Source organism: Lissotriton vulgaris, chromosome 3_1, assembly GCF_964263255.1.
Source record: "Lissotriton vulgaris chromosome 3_1, aLisVul1.2, whole genome shotgun sequence".
In the NCBI taxonomy this organism is placed as follows: Eukaryota; Metazoa; Chordata; class Amphibia; order Caudata; family Salamandridae; genus Lissotriton; species Lissotriton vulgaris.
The window spans coordinates 46,284,495-46,301,557 of NC_141689.1; the positions used below are offsets into that span (position 1 = coordinate 46,284,495).

At 46.9% G+C, this 17,063-nt stretch overlaps 1 protein-coding gene across 7 annotated transcripts in view; it reads right to left on the reverse strand.

The window, feature by feature from the left end:
• LOC147725910 (C-type lectin domain family 12 member B-like) overlaps positions 1 to 17,063 on the reverse strand; it is a 270,787-nt gene that overhangs the window by 71,843 nt on the left and 181,881 nt on the right. For all 7 annotated transcript variants that reach the window (XM_086962824.1, XM_086962826.1, XM_086962825.1 and 4 more), the window contains one exon: positions 14,183 to 14,328. In XM_086962824.1, coding sequence (XP_086818950.1) covers positions 14,183 to 14,328 — 146 coding nt within the window. The remainder of the gene's footprint in view (positions 1 to 14,182; positions 14,329 to 17,063) is intronic.

Sequence of the window (17,063 nt, forward strand, 5' to 3'; positions counted from 1 at the left end):
CAACTACTGTGATGCACACACATTACATTCTGAGTTTGCACAGCATATGGAGGCATACACTCACATTGGTACTTACAAAGGAACCGCACTCTACAGTGTGACACTTTACCAGCTAATGCCCTGGTTACTTAGCAGTAATCTTCATTACTCTGCCTTCCTCCCCACAGCAATCACTTCATGAGCAAAAGCTCCTGTAGACAGAACTTCAAAAGCACAAAAGTGAGCATACTAGTTTCCTATCCCCCCAAAATGGCTGACTTCCTTTCCCTCCTAATTACTATAGAAAGAAAATCAACCTCCATGAACATTGTTTTTCTCAAGCCTCAGTATCATGTCTGAAGCCGTAACTGTCCTGGGCTGGAACAGATTGGAAGCCCTGACTGCTGCGAGGAAGACTTGCACTTGAAGATTACCAGTGAGTAACCAGGACATTACCTGCTCATCCGTCTTCCAAACAACAGTCATTTCTTAAATAGCTGATGCCAAAGGCTAGAAGGGCTTTATGACCTTGTTAGAAGGTGGTTCTGACACTATGGGCTGCCTGAATTGTCTGCTTTTGGAGCACCTAATTGTTGAGCCTTTACTGTGGGGGAGCCTCATAAATTGGGACTCACCCACAGTAAATTCATATTGAAAGTGACTGCATGGGGGTTTTACTGGTGTCCTCCTGGCTTGACCAGGCCACTGTGCAGCAACTGGAGTAAGGGACACTGGGCTGGTTACATGCAGGCACAGGTGTACATATGTGTGCACACGTGTAAGGGCTGTGCAGGGGAGATTTCTAGCGTGCACAGTCTAGGAGCAGCTACAAAGTGAATGGTGTGGCAGGACCTATGCAGAATTGGGTGGTGACATGGAATAGGCTTTATACACTGGGAAGGAACATGCCAGGGAAAGTCAGTGTGTTTTATTGTTTTCCACTTCATTGTTTCCCTACGGGGATGTGGTGCTCATGGGCTAGATTAACTTTCATAAGGCGTACAGATTCCAGACATACACTAAAGTCCACTGTAGCGGATATGAGAAGGAGTATTCTGCAGAGTCCAAAGTCATATTTGTACTGCTTTTGGGTCATCCAGAAATGTCACATTTCTCTGAGTCAGTCATAACCAGGGCCTGGCTGAAGGCTGACCTCAGCTGGATGGATTGCTAACCTTTCTTCCACCAGCTAAGGCCTCCTCTCCAAGAAGTGAAGATGGGTGGGGCTACAGGCCCAACCATCAGCAGCTATCACTGGGTGCCAGGCACCAGGCTGCACCAAGGAGGGAAGGCAGCGAGGGGGGAAGGGGCTTTTTCAGAGACCACGTGGCCAGAGACACTGTACAACGCTATTTTGAACAAACCCAGAGGCTGGACAAGAAGGAGGGAGCAGGGGCAGTGAAGTGATGTGTCGCTGTTTGATAGCACAAACAGAGACTTCCTGCCAACCCCCTTATCAACTTTTAAAAAGGGCTTGCACAGGAAGAGAAGCTCTCTCTGGGGTGTGGTCTGCTGAGGCAGGAGGTGCTGGAGCCTGGCGCAATGGGCAGTTGGAAGGAGGAATCCCCTGACTGCCTCCCGAATCCTGAACCGCACCAGGAGAAGAGTTCAGGAACAGTGCGCAGAAGCAGCAGCCTCTGCACAGGGAGAAGAGAAGCCCAGGAGGAGAGCAGGCGAAAAGCTGGTGCAGGGAGCCAGTGAAGACAGCTCCCAGCTGAATCCCACCCTCTCAAAAACCCAGAGGGCAAAGGAGAGTGCTCCCAGTGGCTGTGGAGCACCACCAGGAGCAAGAGGAGGCCAAGATCATGAAGATCGAACCCCTGGGGGCTGAGAAATGGCCCCCAGAATGTAGGTGACCTTTGACCTCTGGCAGACCGACAACAAAGCACGTGGGTCTCTACTACTGGTCTTTGATATGCCCCCGGGGTGGGTCAGGTCCCCGGGGCTACCCCCAACAAGAAGAGTAATCTGGGGAACGCAGTCCATCTTCCCGTGAAAATGACCCACGCGGGTATCCAGTAGCCCAACCTGGCCCCCGCACACTGAGCATGGAGGGGAGCCCTGTCGCACTGCCCTTGAGGAGATTCGGGGGCCTGGGATGCCAACTCCGGGCCCCGAAGCATAGTCCGGGTGTGCCGTCGTGCTCCCCGTGAAGTTATCCCTCCACAGGGGGGCCAGGAGCCAACCCGGGCCCCGCCTCCGAAGGGCCGCCGGGGAGCGCCACCGCGCTCCTCGTGAGGAGGAGGAGGGGCCCGGGACCCAATCTCCGGACCCCCAAAGTGATGGGAAGGAGGGGAGTACCGTTGCACCCCCCGAAGATGTCCGGGGGGCCGGGACCCCATCCCCGAAGCGAAGGAGGTGGTGGGGAGTGCAGCCGCACTCCCTCCCAAGGTCCTGCGAGGCCGAGGATGTCTCCGCGTCTGGCCACGAGCAGGCAGACCAGCATGGGTGTGCGGGTTACCGCGGCCGCACATGGAGGTGCGGGCCAAGCGGGGAGACAGCAGGAGCAGCCGGGGGTCGGCTCCCCGGGCTGCCCGTCAAGAAAATTGGCGAGTAGGAGGCATAGGGTTCCCGGGTGGGGCCGAACCCCTGAAAATTGTGCTGATCGGCCGTGGGTGGGCTTCCCGGGCTGGATCACTCACCTGGGGGACCGGTTGGGACCGGAACCTCCAACGAGACGAGGCTGCGGCCGGTGGCCCACATCGCGGCTCTCCCCGACGCAGTGGGAGAGCCGCTGTTATGATATTCATAAAAAAGAGCCTGAAGCGCCCCATATTGTCTTGCAAGACATGGGGAAATCATCAGTTTTGGTGCCTGGTGGCCCCCTGAGGAGAGGGGTCACCCTCATTTGTGAAAAAGGTGCAGGGGGAGCTGCTGGAGAAGTTTCCCCCAGCACAATGAAGAGAAGTCCTTCCCTAAGTCACATGGGGACTTAAAAAGAATAACCCCTCAAGGGCTCAGCCAGCATTTAAATTCCTCTTTGGCTGGAACTTTCGTTCTACAGTTGGAGGAGGGGTGAGAAGTGCATCAAGGAGTGAAAGGCTGAGTTAGAGATGTCTGGAGAAGGGCATCCCCTGGAGGTGTACAGGTGTAATTGCATCCATAGTGCATTTACTAATGTTATTTCTTTTAGAGGGACTGAAGGTCACATGTGTAATGTGAGGTGCCAGTGTAAGGTGAGATCATAAGCAAAGTGGGGTTATGTTGTTAGACATTCCTGCTTGGATGCCTGGCTGTATCTGCGTAATCCTGTGATTTCATCTGTGATGCCTTTAGGGGCTGTAATTGCAATGCATTCTAATGATCCACAAATGTGATGAGTACCCTCATTCTAAAGTGACGCTTAAACATGTAATCTTGCTGCTGCGCTTAGGTGAAGAACCCAGACTGTAAGCCCTTAATATGTAGAGGTGCATACTTCATGGTCAGTAGGAACTGTTCAGTCAGGGTTGTGTGCAGGGTTACCTATTTTAAATGCTTGTTGAGATAATGGGGTGATTCAGAAAAGGGGGTGGTGATGAACAGAGTGTCTGAATTAAGCAGACCACACTTACCCAGTCCAAAGATCAGGGCTTGATCCATCACCGTTATTTATCTCACTGCACCATCCCAGCTCAGAACCTGGCTATATGCAAATCAGTCTGTCCCTGGCCCAGTGCATCATGGGAACAGGGCAGACTAAACTACCAAGCCAATTCTTCACCAGAAAGGAGACAAGCTACCGGGGACCGGTTTCTGGCATTTCAGCCTTCTTCCGCCCGGCTTGCTTGAATCCTGATGGTGCAGTGAGAAAGGGACTCATGTCTGAGTATACCCTGCCACACCTATAGTGGCCAAAAACGATTCAGAAAAGGGGGTGGTGATGAACAGAGTGTCTGAATTAAGCAGACCACTCTTACCCAGTCCAAAGATCAGGGCTTGATCCATCACCGTTATTTATCTCACTGCACCATCCCAGCTCAGAACCTGGCTATATGCAAATCAGTCTGTTCCTGGCCCAGTGCATCATGGGAACAGGGCAGACTAAACTACCAAGCCAATTCTTCACCAGAAAGGAGACAAGCTACCGGGGACCGGTTTCTGGCATTTCAGCCTTCTTCGGCCCGGCTTGCTTGAATCCTGATGGTGCAGTGAGAAAGGGACTCATGTCTGAGTATACCCTGCCACACCTATAGTGGCCAAAAACGATTCAGAAATGGGGGTGGTGATGAACAGAGTGTCTGAATTAAGCAGACCACTCTTACCCAGTCCGAAGACGGCTGAAATGCCAGAAACCGGTCCCCGGTAGCTTGTTTCCTTCCCAGTATAAGAATTGGTTTGGTAGTTTGGTCTGCCCTGTTCCCATGATGCACTGGGCCAGGGACAGACTAATTTGCATATAGCCAGGTTCTGAGCTGGGATGGTGCAGTGAGCTAAAAAACGGTGATGGATCAAGCCCTGATCTTTGGACTGGGTAAGAGTGGTCGCTTAATTCAGACACTCTGTTCATCACCACCCCCTTTTCTGAATCGTTTTTGTCTACCATAAGCGTGGAAGGGTATACTCAGATGTGAGTCCCTTGCTCATTGCACCATCAGGATTCAAGCAAGCCGGGCCGAAGACGGCTGAAATGCCAGAAACCGGTCCCCGGTAGCTTGTTTCCTTCCCAGTATAAGAATTGGCTTGGTAGTTTGGTCTGCCCTGTTCCCATGATGCACTGGGCCAGGGACAGACTAATTTGCATATAGCCAGGTTCTGAGCTGGGATGGTGCAGTGAGCTAAAAAACGGTGATGGATCAAGCCCTGATCTTTGGACTGGGTAAGAGTGGTCTGCTTAATTCAGACACTCTGTTCATCACCACCCCCTTTTCTGAATCGAGATAATGGGGTGGGTCACCACTGGGAGGGTGCCAGTGCACAGGGCCCTCGCTCCTGGTTATGTTCAACTAACTGCATTGGGGCAAGATGATGTGCATAAATGGGAGTGGTGGTACTAGACAACCCCCCCTGCGGGAGGGGTGGAGATGTTATGCAGTGTCACAAAGTAATTCCAACAGCTTATGTACATTTGTAAATTGGTGCATAGTATTGAGTGGTGTGTGTATAATAAATGTACTCTTAGTTTTTTTAAAGCAAAGTACAGACTGGACAATCAATTATTAAGTGTTGTTTTTGCACACCTGCAAATGGCGATTACTAGCCCACACCACCTCCCTTAAGTAAGCCCTAGACTGCTCTACAACACTACCCTCTGAGAGTCAGGCGCTACAATTGGGTGTTTGGTGCCCAGTGAAGGACAAATGTAGTCATGTTATTTGTGCAGGCCTCACAGATGCTGACTCGTTTTCCAACCGACCTTATATAAAATTTATCACATACTCCTGAAATACAGATGCCTATATAGAATTTTAATTACATTTAAACAATCTCATATCCGAGGTAACACTTAATATGTTACCTCATATTTTATATGTGAAATTCCACTCAAAGCTGATGAAACAAATGCTGCTGAAGCATTGCCCCACAGCTGTAACCTATAATGGTCCATACAAGTATCAGGAGACAACCATAATAGCCCCTAAAGAATGCTCTAGGTGTTGACATACTCCTTGTTGCTCTTCCCTGGATTTGGTCAGCCACCTCTCCACCCTGAGTTTCGCAGGCCAGCATATTTGCCTGCTTATTCAATCTATTCATTATAGAGATGGGTGATTTTAAACCATTTCCAACTGGATTTCCACCTTTCTGAAAGATCAGGGCTTGATCCATCACCGTTATTTATCTCACTGCACCATCCCAGCTCAGAACCTGGCTATATGCAAATCAGTCTGTTCCTGGCCCAGTGCATCATGGGAACAGGGCAGACTAAACTACCAAGCCAATTCTTCACCAGAAAGGAGACAAGCTACCGGGGACCGGTTTCTGGCATTTCAGCCTTCTTCGGCCCGGCTTGCTTGAATCCTGATGGTGCAGTGAGAAAGGGACTCATGTCTGAGTATACCCTGCCACACCTATAGTGGCCAAAAACGATTCAGAAATGGGGGTGGTGATGAACAGAGTGTCTGAATTAAGCAGACCACTCTTACCCAGTCCGAAGACGGCTGAAATGCCAGAAACCGGTCCCCGGTAGCTTGTTTCCTTCCCAGTATAAGAATTGGTTTGGTAGTTTGGTCTGCCCTGTTCCCATGATGCACTGGGCCAGGGACAGACTAATTTGCATATAGCCAGGTTCTGAGCTGGGATGGTGCAGTGAGCTAAAAAACGGTGATGGATCAAGCCCTGATCTTTGGACTGGGTAAGAGTGGTCGCTTAATTCAGACACTCTGTTCATCACCACCCCCTTTTCTGAATCGTTTTTGTCTACCATAAGCGTGGAAGGGTATACTCAGATGTGAGTCCCTTGCTCATTGCACCATCAGGATTCAAGCAAGCCGGGCCGAAGACGGCTGAAATGCCAGAAACCGGTCCCCGGTAGCTTGTTTCCTTCCCAGTATAAGAATTGGCTTGGTAGTTTGGTCTGCCCTGTTCCCATGATGCACTGGGCCAGGGACAGACTAATTTGCATATAGCCAGGTTCTGAGCTGGGATGGTGCAGTGAGCTAAAAAACGGTGATGGATCAAGCCCTGATCTTTGGACTGGGTAAGAGTGGTCTGCTTAATTCAGACACTCTGTTCATCACCACCCCCTTTTCTGAATCGAGATAATGGGGTGGGTCACCACTGGGAGGGTGCCAGTGCACAGGGCCCTCGCTCCTGGTTATGTTCAACTAACTGCATTGGGGCAAGATGATGTGCATAAATGGGAGTGGTGGTACTAGACAACCCCCCCTGCGGGAGGGGTGGAGATGTTATGCAGTGTCACAAAGTAATTCCAACAGCTTATGTACATTTGTAAATTGGTGCATAGTATTGAGTGGTGTGTGTATAATAAATGTACTCTTAGTTTTTTTAAAGCAAAGTACAGACTGGACAATCAATTATTAAGTGTTGTTTTTGCACACCTGCAAATGGCGATTACTAGCCCACACCACCTCCCTTAAGTAAGCCCTAGACTGCTCTACAACACTACCCTCTGAGAGTCAGGCGCTACAATTGGGTGTTTGGTGCCCAGTGAAGGACAAATGTAGTCATGTTATTTGTGCAGGCCTCACAGATGCTGCCTCGTTTTCCAACCGACCTTATATAAAATTTATCACATACTCCTGAAATACAGATGCCTATATAGAATTTTAATTACATTTAAACAATCTCATATCCGAGGTAACACTTAATATGTTACCTCATATTTTATATGTGAAATTCCACTCAAAGCTGATGAAACAAATGCTGCTGAAGCATTGCCCCACAGCTGTAACCTATAATGGTCCATACAAGTATCAGGAGACAACCATAATAGCCCCTAAAGAATGCCCTAGGTGTTGACATACTCCTTGTTGCTCTTCCCTGGATTTGGTCAGCCACCTCTCCACCCTGAGTTTCGCAGGCCAGCATATTTGCCTGCTTATTCAATCTATTCATTATAGAGATGGGTGATTTTAAACCATTTCCAACTGGATTTCCACCTTTCTGAAAACCTCTGTTCCCCTCAAATAAATTAGGAGAGCTCTTTGCATATCTAAAACTTGCAACAAAGACTCTTTCCCTGTCTAAGGATCTGGTACTAAGACTGGGGCAACCATCTCCCTAGACTGATGAAAAAAGAAGGGAGCTTTGGAAAGAACATAGGGTTAAGTCTCAAAACCACCCTGTCTGTCAAAACCTTCAGAAAGGGTCCAGACTTTAAGAACAACTCCAATTCACTTACTCTTTTAGCAGTGAAAATGGCTGCAGATCAGCAGCAATAGCATGCCTGGATCCAAGGAACTCAATGCTTAACATTCGACTGGTGCAATTCTTAACATTTCAAGGACCTGGTCAAAGAGGATGCTCTGGCTTATCCTTGGGATATGGTGGTCAGCTAAGACAGGTCCACCCAAAGGGTTTACATAAAGGTGGGCTGCTAGAGAGACAACGGTTTTATTTGGTCCCTATCATGCCCTTTTCTACCATAAAATGCTGGCTGATAGAGAGACATAGGTTGTATTTGGTCCTTATCCTGGCCCTCTGCTCCAAGGACATGCATCATTGTTAAAAGTTTTACAGGCATTTGGCCTTTAGTGGCCTTATACTGGGGATTGCGATCAGTTAGGTGTTTTAGATGAAGGGACACCTGCATCAAAGAACAGGGATTAGTTGGATGCACATCATGTGAGCACAAATTACATCCTTGACACCATATTAGCACGCTGGCACTGTATACGCTTTTTTGATTAGCAAGTCTACTTGATAAATGTTTACAGTGTGTAACCGGCACTTCATGCGTTATTAGGTTAACACAAACCCCATTGTCTTTGTGCGTTTTAGTGAAAAAATGTGTCAAGCACAGTGGCATTTACTTGATTGGTTAATCCAGTCAAGGTACTGCTCACACTCAATCATTTAGCACCTCATGTGCCTTTTGGCAGCCATGAGGAGGGAGGTGGCTTAGTTAGTTAGGTATTTATAAAGCGCACGGCTACTCCCAAGAGCAAAGAACCGCATAACAATCATAGTGTGAGGAACGGGTAGACAGCAAACAGAAAAAAACGGGTTAGAGTTGCAAAAGCCATGTCTTGAGCCATTTCCTGAAGGTAAGGAGATCCTTAACCTGTTTGAGGTCCAAGGGAAGGCCATTCCACAGACGGGAGGCAATTACCTGCAGGGAACGACTGCTTGGACATGCTAGGCTCTTTGGGCTCACAAAATGCGGAGGCGCTCTGGCCATGTGTTTTGCGTCATTATTATTCTATATGTAGATTGTTTTTTATTGGTTGTAACATTTATTGTATATTTTTAGCAATGTTTATGGTTTTAATTGACAAAAAAACTAACTTTTGACTGACTGACTGGCTACTAAGAATACTACGTTAACAGTCAAAAAGTAGTCATCAGCCTTCTCCAGTGGTTCAAAAGGAGGACCGAGGAGCACTCTTAATACCTATGGTAGATCCCATGCAGGTGAAGGACAATGAACCCTCTGTCTTTTGAGGAAAAAGACTTCTCATTATCCTTGATACTAATGGTTCCAGTTGGTCTGAATGAGGACTTGTCACCACCACCCACTGTCATGGAGAGTAGATGTAGCCACTCCCAAAAAAAGCCATCTGATAAAATAATCCAACACTCTCATGGGGTCAATGAAGGAACTCAAGAGAAAACATTTGCTTCAGGCCTCCTGAGCTTCATGTGGACTGACTGCAAAAAGTTTCTGACCAACAGACGCGCCAGGGTTGCATTACAGGTGCCTACGTGATCGCTGCACCTCTCAGCAAAGCCAGCCACACTGGGACCGGCTGAGGCAGACGAAGTACATTGCTGCTTACAGACAAACAACTCTCACTCCTATGATTTCCTGGAACAGCCGAGGACTGGCACAAGCGGACGAAGAACTTCACCGCTTCCAGATGTACTACTCCAGCTCCGGATAACTTCAGGACCATCCACTTACCAAAGCGAGGTGGCGCCCTGCAAACAGTGTCAGCAAAGCACCAATAGCACATTCAGCTATAAGGTGGAAAAGGTACTTCCTTCTTCCAATGGCCTGAGGAGGCCCTCATAAATGAGGGGCCAAAACGTATCAACATTTTCCTTCTGAGTTATCAGATCATGAATATACTAAATAACCTCATGGACACATAACCAATAGACTGAGGACAGGGTTTCCCAGTATGTGACACCGTCCAAAGGACAACCTCCTATATGGACAGCACAGTAAATAAGGAGTGTAGCCACAATATTGTTCAAAATAAATGGAAGACTGAATCAAGATTGCTTGTATTTTAGTTGTTACTATTTTTTGTCTTTAAAATCTTGGCGATTCATTTCTTTTCCTTTCCTTTTTGTTTATTTGGTTCTGACAAATACTCCAGATATTAAGTGTTAGGAGATAAGATTATTATGCCACCATTAAGCAAAAAAATTGGATATTTTAAAAATATACTTATATACCAGTGACTAATTTAAGTATTCATTGTGGTGCTAACCTATGTATGATCTTTCCCCACAATATACCACATTTATGTTTAGCTTATTTTATTCCCAGGTATAGTGGGGTCACCCGGCCTCACCCCTATATGTTGAGACAACAGGTCAACGTCCTCAGACTGAATTTCAGGTTTGTCCTGTGCGGACAAGAGTTTTTTGTCAAAAAAACAAAGTCTCTTTTCAGATTGGTACTAAAGGGCTCATTACGATGGCAGAGAGACTGCCACCGCCGGGCAGGGGGTGGCGGTCCCCCTACTATCTGGCTCCCATTCCCCCCCCCAAGTGTGGTGGGCCCAAAAAGCGCCCACCACGCTTCCGCCACAGGCAATAGTTGCGGTTGCCTGGTGGAGCAGTTTAAACGGGAGATATGGTGGCAGTGCCTAGCAGGCACCACACGCCCGATCACGATGCTAGCCTCAGCAGCATTTATGGAAAGGCTGGCAGTGGCTGGCTTTGGGGGGCTCATTACGGGCCCCCTCTGTGGTGGGTGAGCCAGTTGTGAACTGGGCATTTCCTTGCACAATGTGGCAGGCACCGCGCGGACTTTAACATTCAAGGGATTTGGAAAGATTGTTTTTTGCTGTCTTCTAAATGATCTTGGTTTGTAAGGGAATGAGATAAATGGAACAGATATTAGTACCCTCTGATTAAATGCAACAAATACTTTCGTGAATTTCAAGAGGTCTTGATAGAAACTTAAGGTGGCATTATCAAGAGTTTGGTAAACAAATAAGGAGATCCTAATAGTAGATATTTTTCAGAGGAAGGTCAAAGTCAGGTCTACAGAGAGGTCTCAGAAGGTTAAGATGGATACCTTGCATCAAAGAGTGGTGCTGAGTTTGCAAGCTATGCCTAATATGTCTTTGTGACATCAGAAGACAAGCAAATACATCCTTAACCCCTTTCGCTGCTGGGGTAATTCCCCCATGATGCGGGGGCGGGGGGTGAGTGTGGGGCCGTGGTGCTCATGAAGAGACCAGCTTGTCATGAATCACTCTGTAGCTGTGCTCATGACAGCCTGGTCTCGTCACGACCCCGCCCACTGATTTATTGACCCACACAGGTGGGGAATTAACAGTGCGTGGGCGGAGCGGAGCCGTTATGACGAGACCTGGTCGTCATGAGCACAGCTCCACCGTGACTCATGACGAGCTGGTCTCGTCACGAGCACTGAAGGGGTTAATATGGGGATATCCGGCAAACAAATGATTTTCTTATAAGCCGAGAATATATTGTGAGTCACAATCTTCTTCACCTGCATCTATCTAGCTGTAACATGTCCATTTCATCTAAGCACTGGGATCCCATCAACACGGCATCAGACGGTACATCGCAATGAACCAGAGCCGAAGGGCCTACCACAAGCTCCTCTGAGGAAATTAGGAATGTTCTACCCTCTGCTCTCGTTTTCCCTGACTGTAAACTTATCCATTCATGTTTCAAAGACATCCTGCAAGCTCTCCAGGGGACAGGTAAAGGGATGTGAATAGCCACTTTACACCTCAAAGTAAATCTCTTTGGCAATTTCATCTCTGTAGCCTCCCTCCTCCTGAAACAAGAATACTTTTGAAGTCAGAAAAGGAAGAAGGTTCCCATATAAACTCATCTCCTTTCAATAATGTGTTTTCTTATCATGCCTAGAGTGTAATAAGAGTGTTATTATTTCCCTGGTTGAACTAAAATATAAACATTTGCCACCACCACTCCGGAAATAAAAATGAAGGCATTTCTTTGTTTTTATTTTATATTTTTCTATCTGGTGGGCAGTACAATAACTTAACTGTAAACTGCCAGTTATAAAATATCTGTAAACTGAAACAGACCAAATCATTCACAAAAGACATGCCTTTCCTGAGGTTCAAAAAAGGTTAGGTTTTAGTAGAGGGGCATCTGTGGCAGTTTAAGGATGCCAAATGTTGGCATGTTTAAAGGGTCACAAGACAATGTGCAGTATTGGGCAAGATGTTCCACACACTACCTCTATCATTAGCCCAAACACACATAGTACTAGACAGCGGTGGCTCCATATTTCTACAGTAAATGCACAGTACATTTGGTATTCTTATTCCAGGGCCCTCAGTGGAATCCTGGTATTCTGTTAAAGTCTGGAGTCAGTCCCATGTTGGCAGGGGCTGTGCTGGAAGTGAAAGGAATGAGTTACAAAGAGGGTACATTAGGATAGTCATGTGTGAGCATCTCACAGGATGGAACCACTTATATCAGACACAGGGGCTTGTGGTGAATACATTGTGGCTTTCGGTTTAAGGAAAATATTGATTGAGAATGCAGCAATGGTGGTAGGAGAACTTATCTGACAGAGATTGTGGGGAGAAGTCTCATGCTGAGCCATGGGTTGTGAGTGGACTTGTGAGTGCTGATGTGTAGCATGACAGGAGGGTGGTTTGTAGTTATTGTTCAATGGCACATGGTGGTTGCGTAGGGAAGTAGTCAGAAGAGGGGCATCATCTTCTGAGAAGGTGGATCTGAGAAGGAAAGGGAGAAGGTAAAAGGCACTTGCAGTGAAAGGATAGGCAAGTGGTAGACCTGTTAAGGAGTTGTGAGAGATGACTGTGAGCTGTTGGAGGATCACGTTTTACCCAACATTGCATTCTGCTCGACCCATGCAGCATGAAGGTCCCTCTATAGGCCCTGCAAGCTGAAATCTGGAAATGTGCTATCTTGACCATTTTTATCACACACAATCAATGTGATAGCCCACATATCCTTTGACACACCTGCATATAGACCCAAACCAAAGCCCACTGCCTCATGTTACCATTTTTGATAATAAAATTTACTAGGCCTGATGTTCTTGAACATGCATTTCTTTTGTACTGGACATGGCGAGGCAGTTTGGGCAACCACAGAACTACAGAAACTTTCCACATTTGCAAGAACTGCGCATCACACCCACACACGAGACCAGCTGGTACATCATTGACATTTCATGAGTACTGTTTGCTTCATTTTTATTTTGAAACTTTCCAAGCTTGCCCAAACGAAACCCACGACGGCACCTTGCAATGATAACAACTGTTTTTAAGTTCCGCTCTCGCATATATTTTTCGAGATATTTACGCTAAAAAATTTCTTTGTTTATAAATTGCGTTCAAGCATAGTCAACCACCAGCTCAAACACCTGTCCCAATGGGTCACCACTTCTGCGTTCTTAGGGTTTAGCAACACAACTGTAGGCGTGAGGTCAAGCACCTACACCAGTATGACTCCAGCACCTACATCAATGCGGTTAAACCGTTCTGCGTTGAACAGGTATATAGGTCCTGCACCCCACTTGGAGCCCAGAACTCTTCTGCAGTGCCTTGCACAAGCGTGGGTTCTCCGGCCGTTTATCTGAATTGGGACTTCTGAGCCTATTCTCAGGTGGCACAACCCAATCTAGATGACTTTTTACCTTTTTGATCTCATCATTTATTCTTGGATTTTCATCCTCACCCAATTCATTGCCTTTAATGTACCTTAAAACTGTAATTCTTGCATGGCTGTTTTTCTCATTTAAGGTTGGCCTCCTAGGCTCTTGCACACTATAAAAGCGTACTTGTGTATTATTTCTGACGGATTTAAGTCAGGTTTTTAAATATTCTTCCTACAAGCTAATGAGTTGATGAATATGTTCTCTGTTGAGCTAATGAATTAATGAATAAAAGTGCCACTTCAACACTATTTCCTCGGCTCACATCTGTGTTCATTGTTCTCAGGTAAGCAGTGTGACGGTAGCCTGTGACCACACCTGAAGGGCAAATTATTACCCTTTATCAGCGCTATACAGGCCTTGGGATATGTAGAGGAAACGGTTGAATGCGGAGGTATAAAGGGCTTCGTTGGAAGTGGATGTGGGAAGATTGACCTGTGAAGGGATAGTGGTGGCCAGGGGCAATGATTAATTTCCACTGCGCATCACAGGGGTCTCAAAATATCAACATCAAAGTTTACAATTGAAGATCACTGAAACTCACACACAGGAAACCAGCCTGGTAAGTTAGTGACAAAGAAAAGAAGCGCAGCGAAGAAATGATTGCACCCGCTCCTGGGCACACAGTTGATTTCACAGACACTGAAAAATATATTCAAGGGGGGTCAATAAACAGATAATGCATCAAACTAGGCATTTCAGCAGACACAGGAATACAGTGAATGTCACTACCTGAGTGTAAGATGGAGAGATGAGCAGGTAACCCCCTCTGGCGAAGCAGTCTGACATGCCATGGCCCCAGCTGCCTCTCACCGGTGATTTATAATAGCACTTTTCATCCTTCAGGGCCCACCCCTCAGGACAGTACCAATGCCTCCCTGAGGAGAAAGGAAAACAAAAAAGATCATACAGATAGCATGGAGACAGAACACTGATGCTGCAGAGAGAATGGAGCCACCTTAGAGTGATGAGCCACAAGCCAAGAGGCATCAACAGCAGTATTACCTCTTCCACGTGTTCTCTGAATATAACTAACACAAAATAAAGACAGTAACTTCTTCTGGCTCTGGGTCTCCAGTGGAAACCTGAGATAAGCCGTTTTGTGCTGGAATATGAAAAACTGTGACCATCCCCATTCAAAACCTGGAAACCTACTGACACCAGCGTCCACTAACACCACTGACGGGGCCCTAGCAAGAATACATGTCACGCAGCGGCCGGACACATAATGTGGAGGGGGGAGGGGGTACTAGAACACCAGGGGGAAACTACTGCCTGACACAAATGTCCTCTACTAATATATTGCTTCATCTGGGTTCATTAGAGAAAATCTGCATCCCATGGGAAGGTATTTTTGGAGATACACTTTAAAATTCTTAATTACACAATATTTCTGTATCTTATCTTCTGACATTCAACCAGATTTGGATCTGACAGCTTGATATTAATTTCATTTCCCCAAAAAAGGTCATAAATTCACTTCTCAGATGACATTATCTTCCATTTCTTAATTCCTCCTAATTATAAGTACAATTCGAATCAGGTATTCACACAGACTCGATGATTAGAGCGGCAGACCCTGATGCAGAGGTCTAGGGTTCAATTCCCCGCCTCGGCGGGTCTTGGGCTCAAAATTCCACGGACCTGATAATTCTCGCCTGGGTGCCTCTTCCAATCATGGGTCCCACTCTGCAACTCTGGGCAATAGCTTGCTTAATCTCCACAACGGCCCCCACAACGCTAAGGATGCCTGGCCTTCACCTTGGGGGTGCCCAGGAGTGGACGCCTCACAGGGAAAGCCAGGACGGGTTACACAGCGGTATTCGTACAAGCGCCTTGAGACCCTTGCGGGTGAGTAGTGCGCTATACAAGTATCAATTTACATTTTTTACATTTACATACCTTCAATAAAAATAAAAAACACAATCGACAGGAACATTAAACTTCCATAAAGGATTAGAGGTAAGTACTACATTTGAAATTATCCAACATATAAACTAGGTTTCATTATCCCTGCTCTCCTCTTCTTACCTTCTCAGGATCATATAGACACAAATAAAGGAGACACCATGGGAATGTGATTCAAATAACAAAAAGGATTCAATGAAGCAAAATGAGAATAAATACCAGAGAAGAAGAGTCACTGAAGACTCGGGCCATTTTTATGAGAGGTTTGCATCACACTGGCACCACACAACGCCCTTCATGCGTGAAGCAAGCCTCTAAGTCAGATTTTTAATCTGGAATAATGCAATCCAATGCAAATCACTGCGCTCCATTACTCTGCGCAAGGGAGGCGCTCCATGGCGCTGCGTGGGTGTTCCCACACAACACAAATGGTTTTTGATGCATTTCCAGATTTTCCAAACCTAGTAAACCTGGAAATGCCCCAAAAAGATACGCCTTCTCTGGAGAGGTGTAACAAAGAGAAATATCTTTATTTTTCCTTGTGTGAGGTTCCGTGATAATCGTAATGACATTTTTTACTTGTTCGAATATGGAAGAGTTTGGTATCTATGAACTGCAAATGACGAGTTTAGTGGGTGTGCGCGTTTTCGCTACTCTACTTTGCATCAATCGTCCTATTCGTGGGTTTCTCCATCTGAACCCACGGGTTCCATTTTAGATACGGCATCCATTTTGTTTCTTGCCCTCACGTAGCCGGCGAACGGACCATGTCCGCTTCGTGACCCTGGGATTCCCAAGCTCTTGCGGAAGACACATGTCCTTTGAGTGTGTCTTTATGACGAGGGGGATGACACGGCAAAGGCAGATGGCTCCGCTCGAGGCTCATCTTGCCGTGCCGGTCTATTGTTTCAGTCGTGCATGCATTAGGCACGAATCCTTTGATCTTGCGATCATGCTTCCGATATTGCCCCCTACACTCTTTTTTCAATCTGTTGTCTGTCTTTGTCTTCCTTGCACCTGTTTCTGTCTTTTTCCTTAACTCGTTTACAGCCAGAATGGAATGTGCCTAATGGTGGGATAACGTACTTTTACAGTTGGGAATCGGCGATGCTACTGTAATTATGTTCCGGGCTCCTGAAAACTTGAAAGCAACCCTTTTGAAGTTTACTGTGGGAACTGAGTTGTAACCTTTTGTTCGCCATGTTGTGCAATGACGAAAATGTGTATAAAAGGAGCGATCCACTTTTGCAATTCGAAGCAGTCTCTCAGAACCTACACTTTGTGTACTTCTTGCGATCTCTGTATCCCTGCAGTAAATAAACGCTGATCTTTGACGCCGGAGGAAGTGTCCCGTGTCTCTGTGATTTGTATGCCGGAACAGGTAACCCACGAAGGTTTCAGGTGTTGTCCCCTGGCACCGCTGGGCCTTAGAATAGCCCAGTCCTTCAGTTGGCGCCCAACGTGGGGCGACATCAGCGGTACCGGTCCAAAGCCCGACGATCGTGAGGAACTTCGTGTGAAATCTCCGAGGGAAGGTGCACCCCGCTTCATCGATCCTGTTGTCGAAATAAGTGGTCCGAAGACTTTTTCCGCGAAGATTCCCGCCTCCTGACGGCTGCGACGGACTGATGCCCTGACTGTCGACCTGTTTTGGCGCCTGGCGTAGTCCTTTGTATGGCGAGACGATAGACGGGCCTTCCTGGTG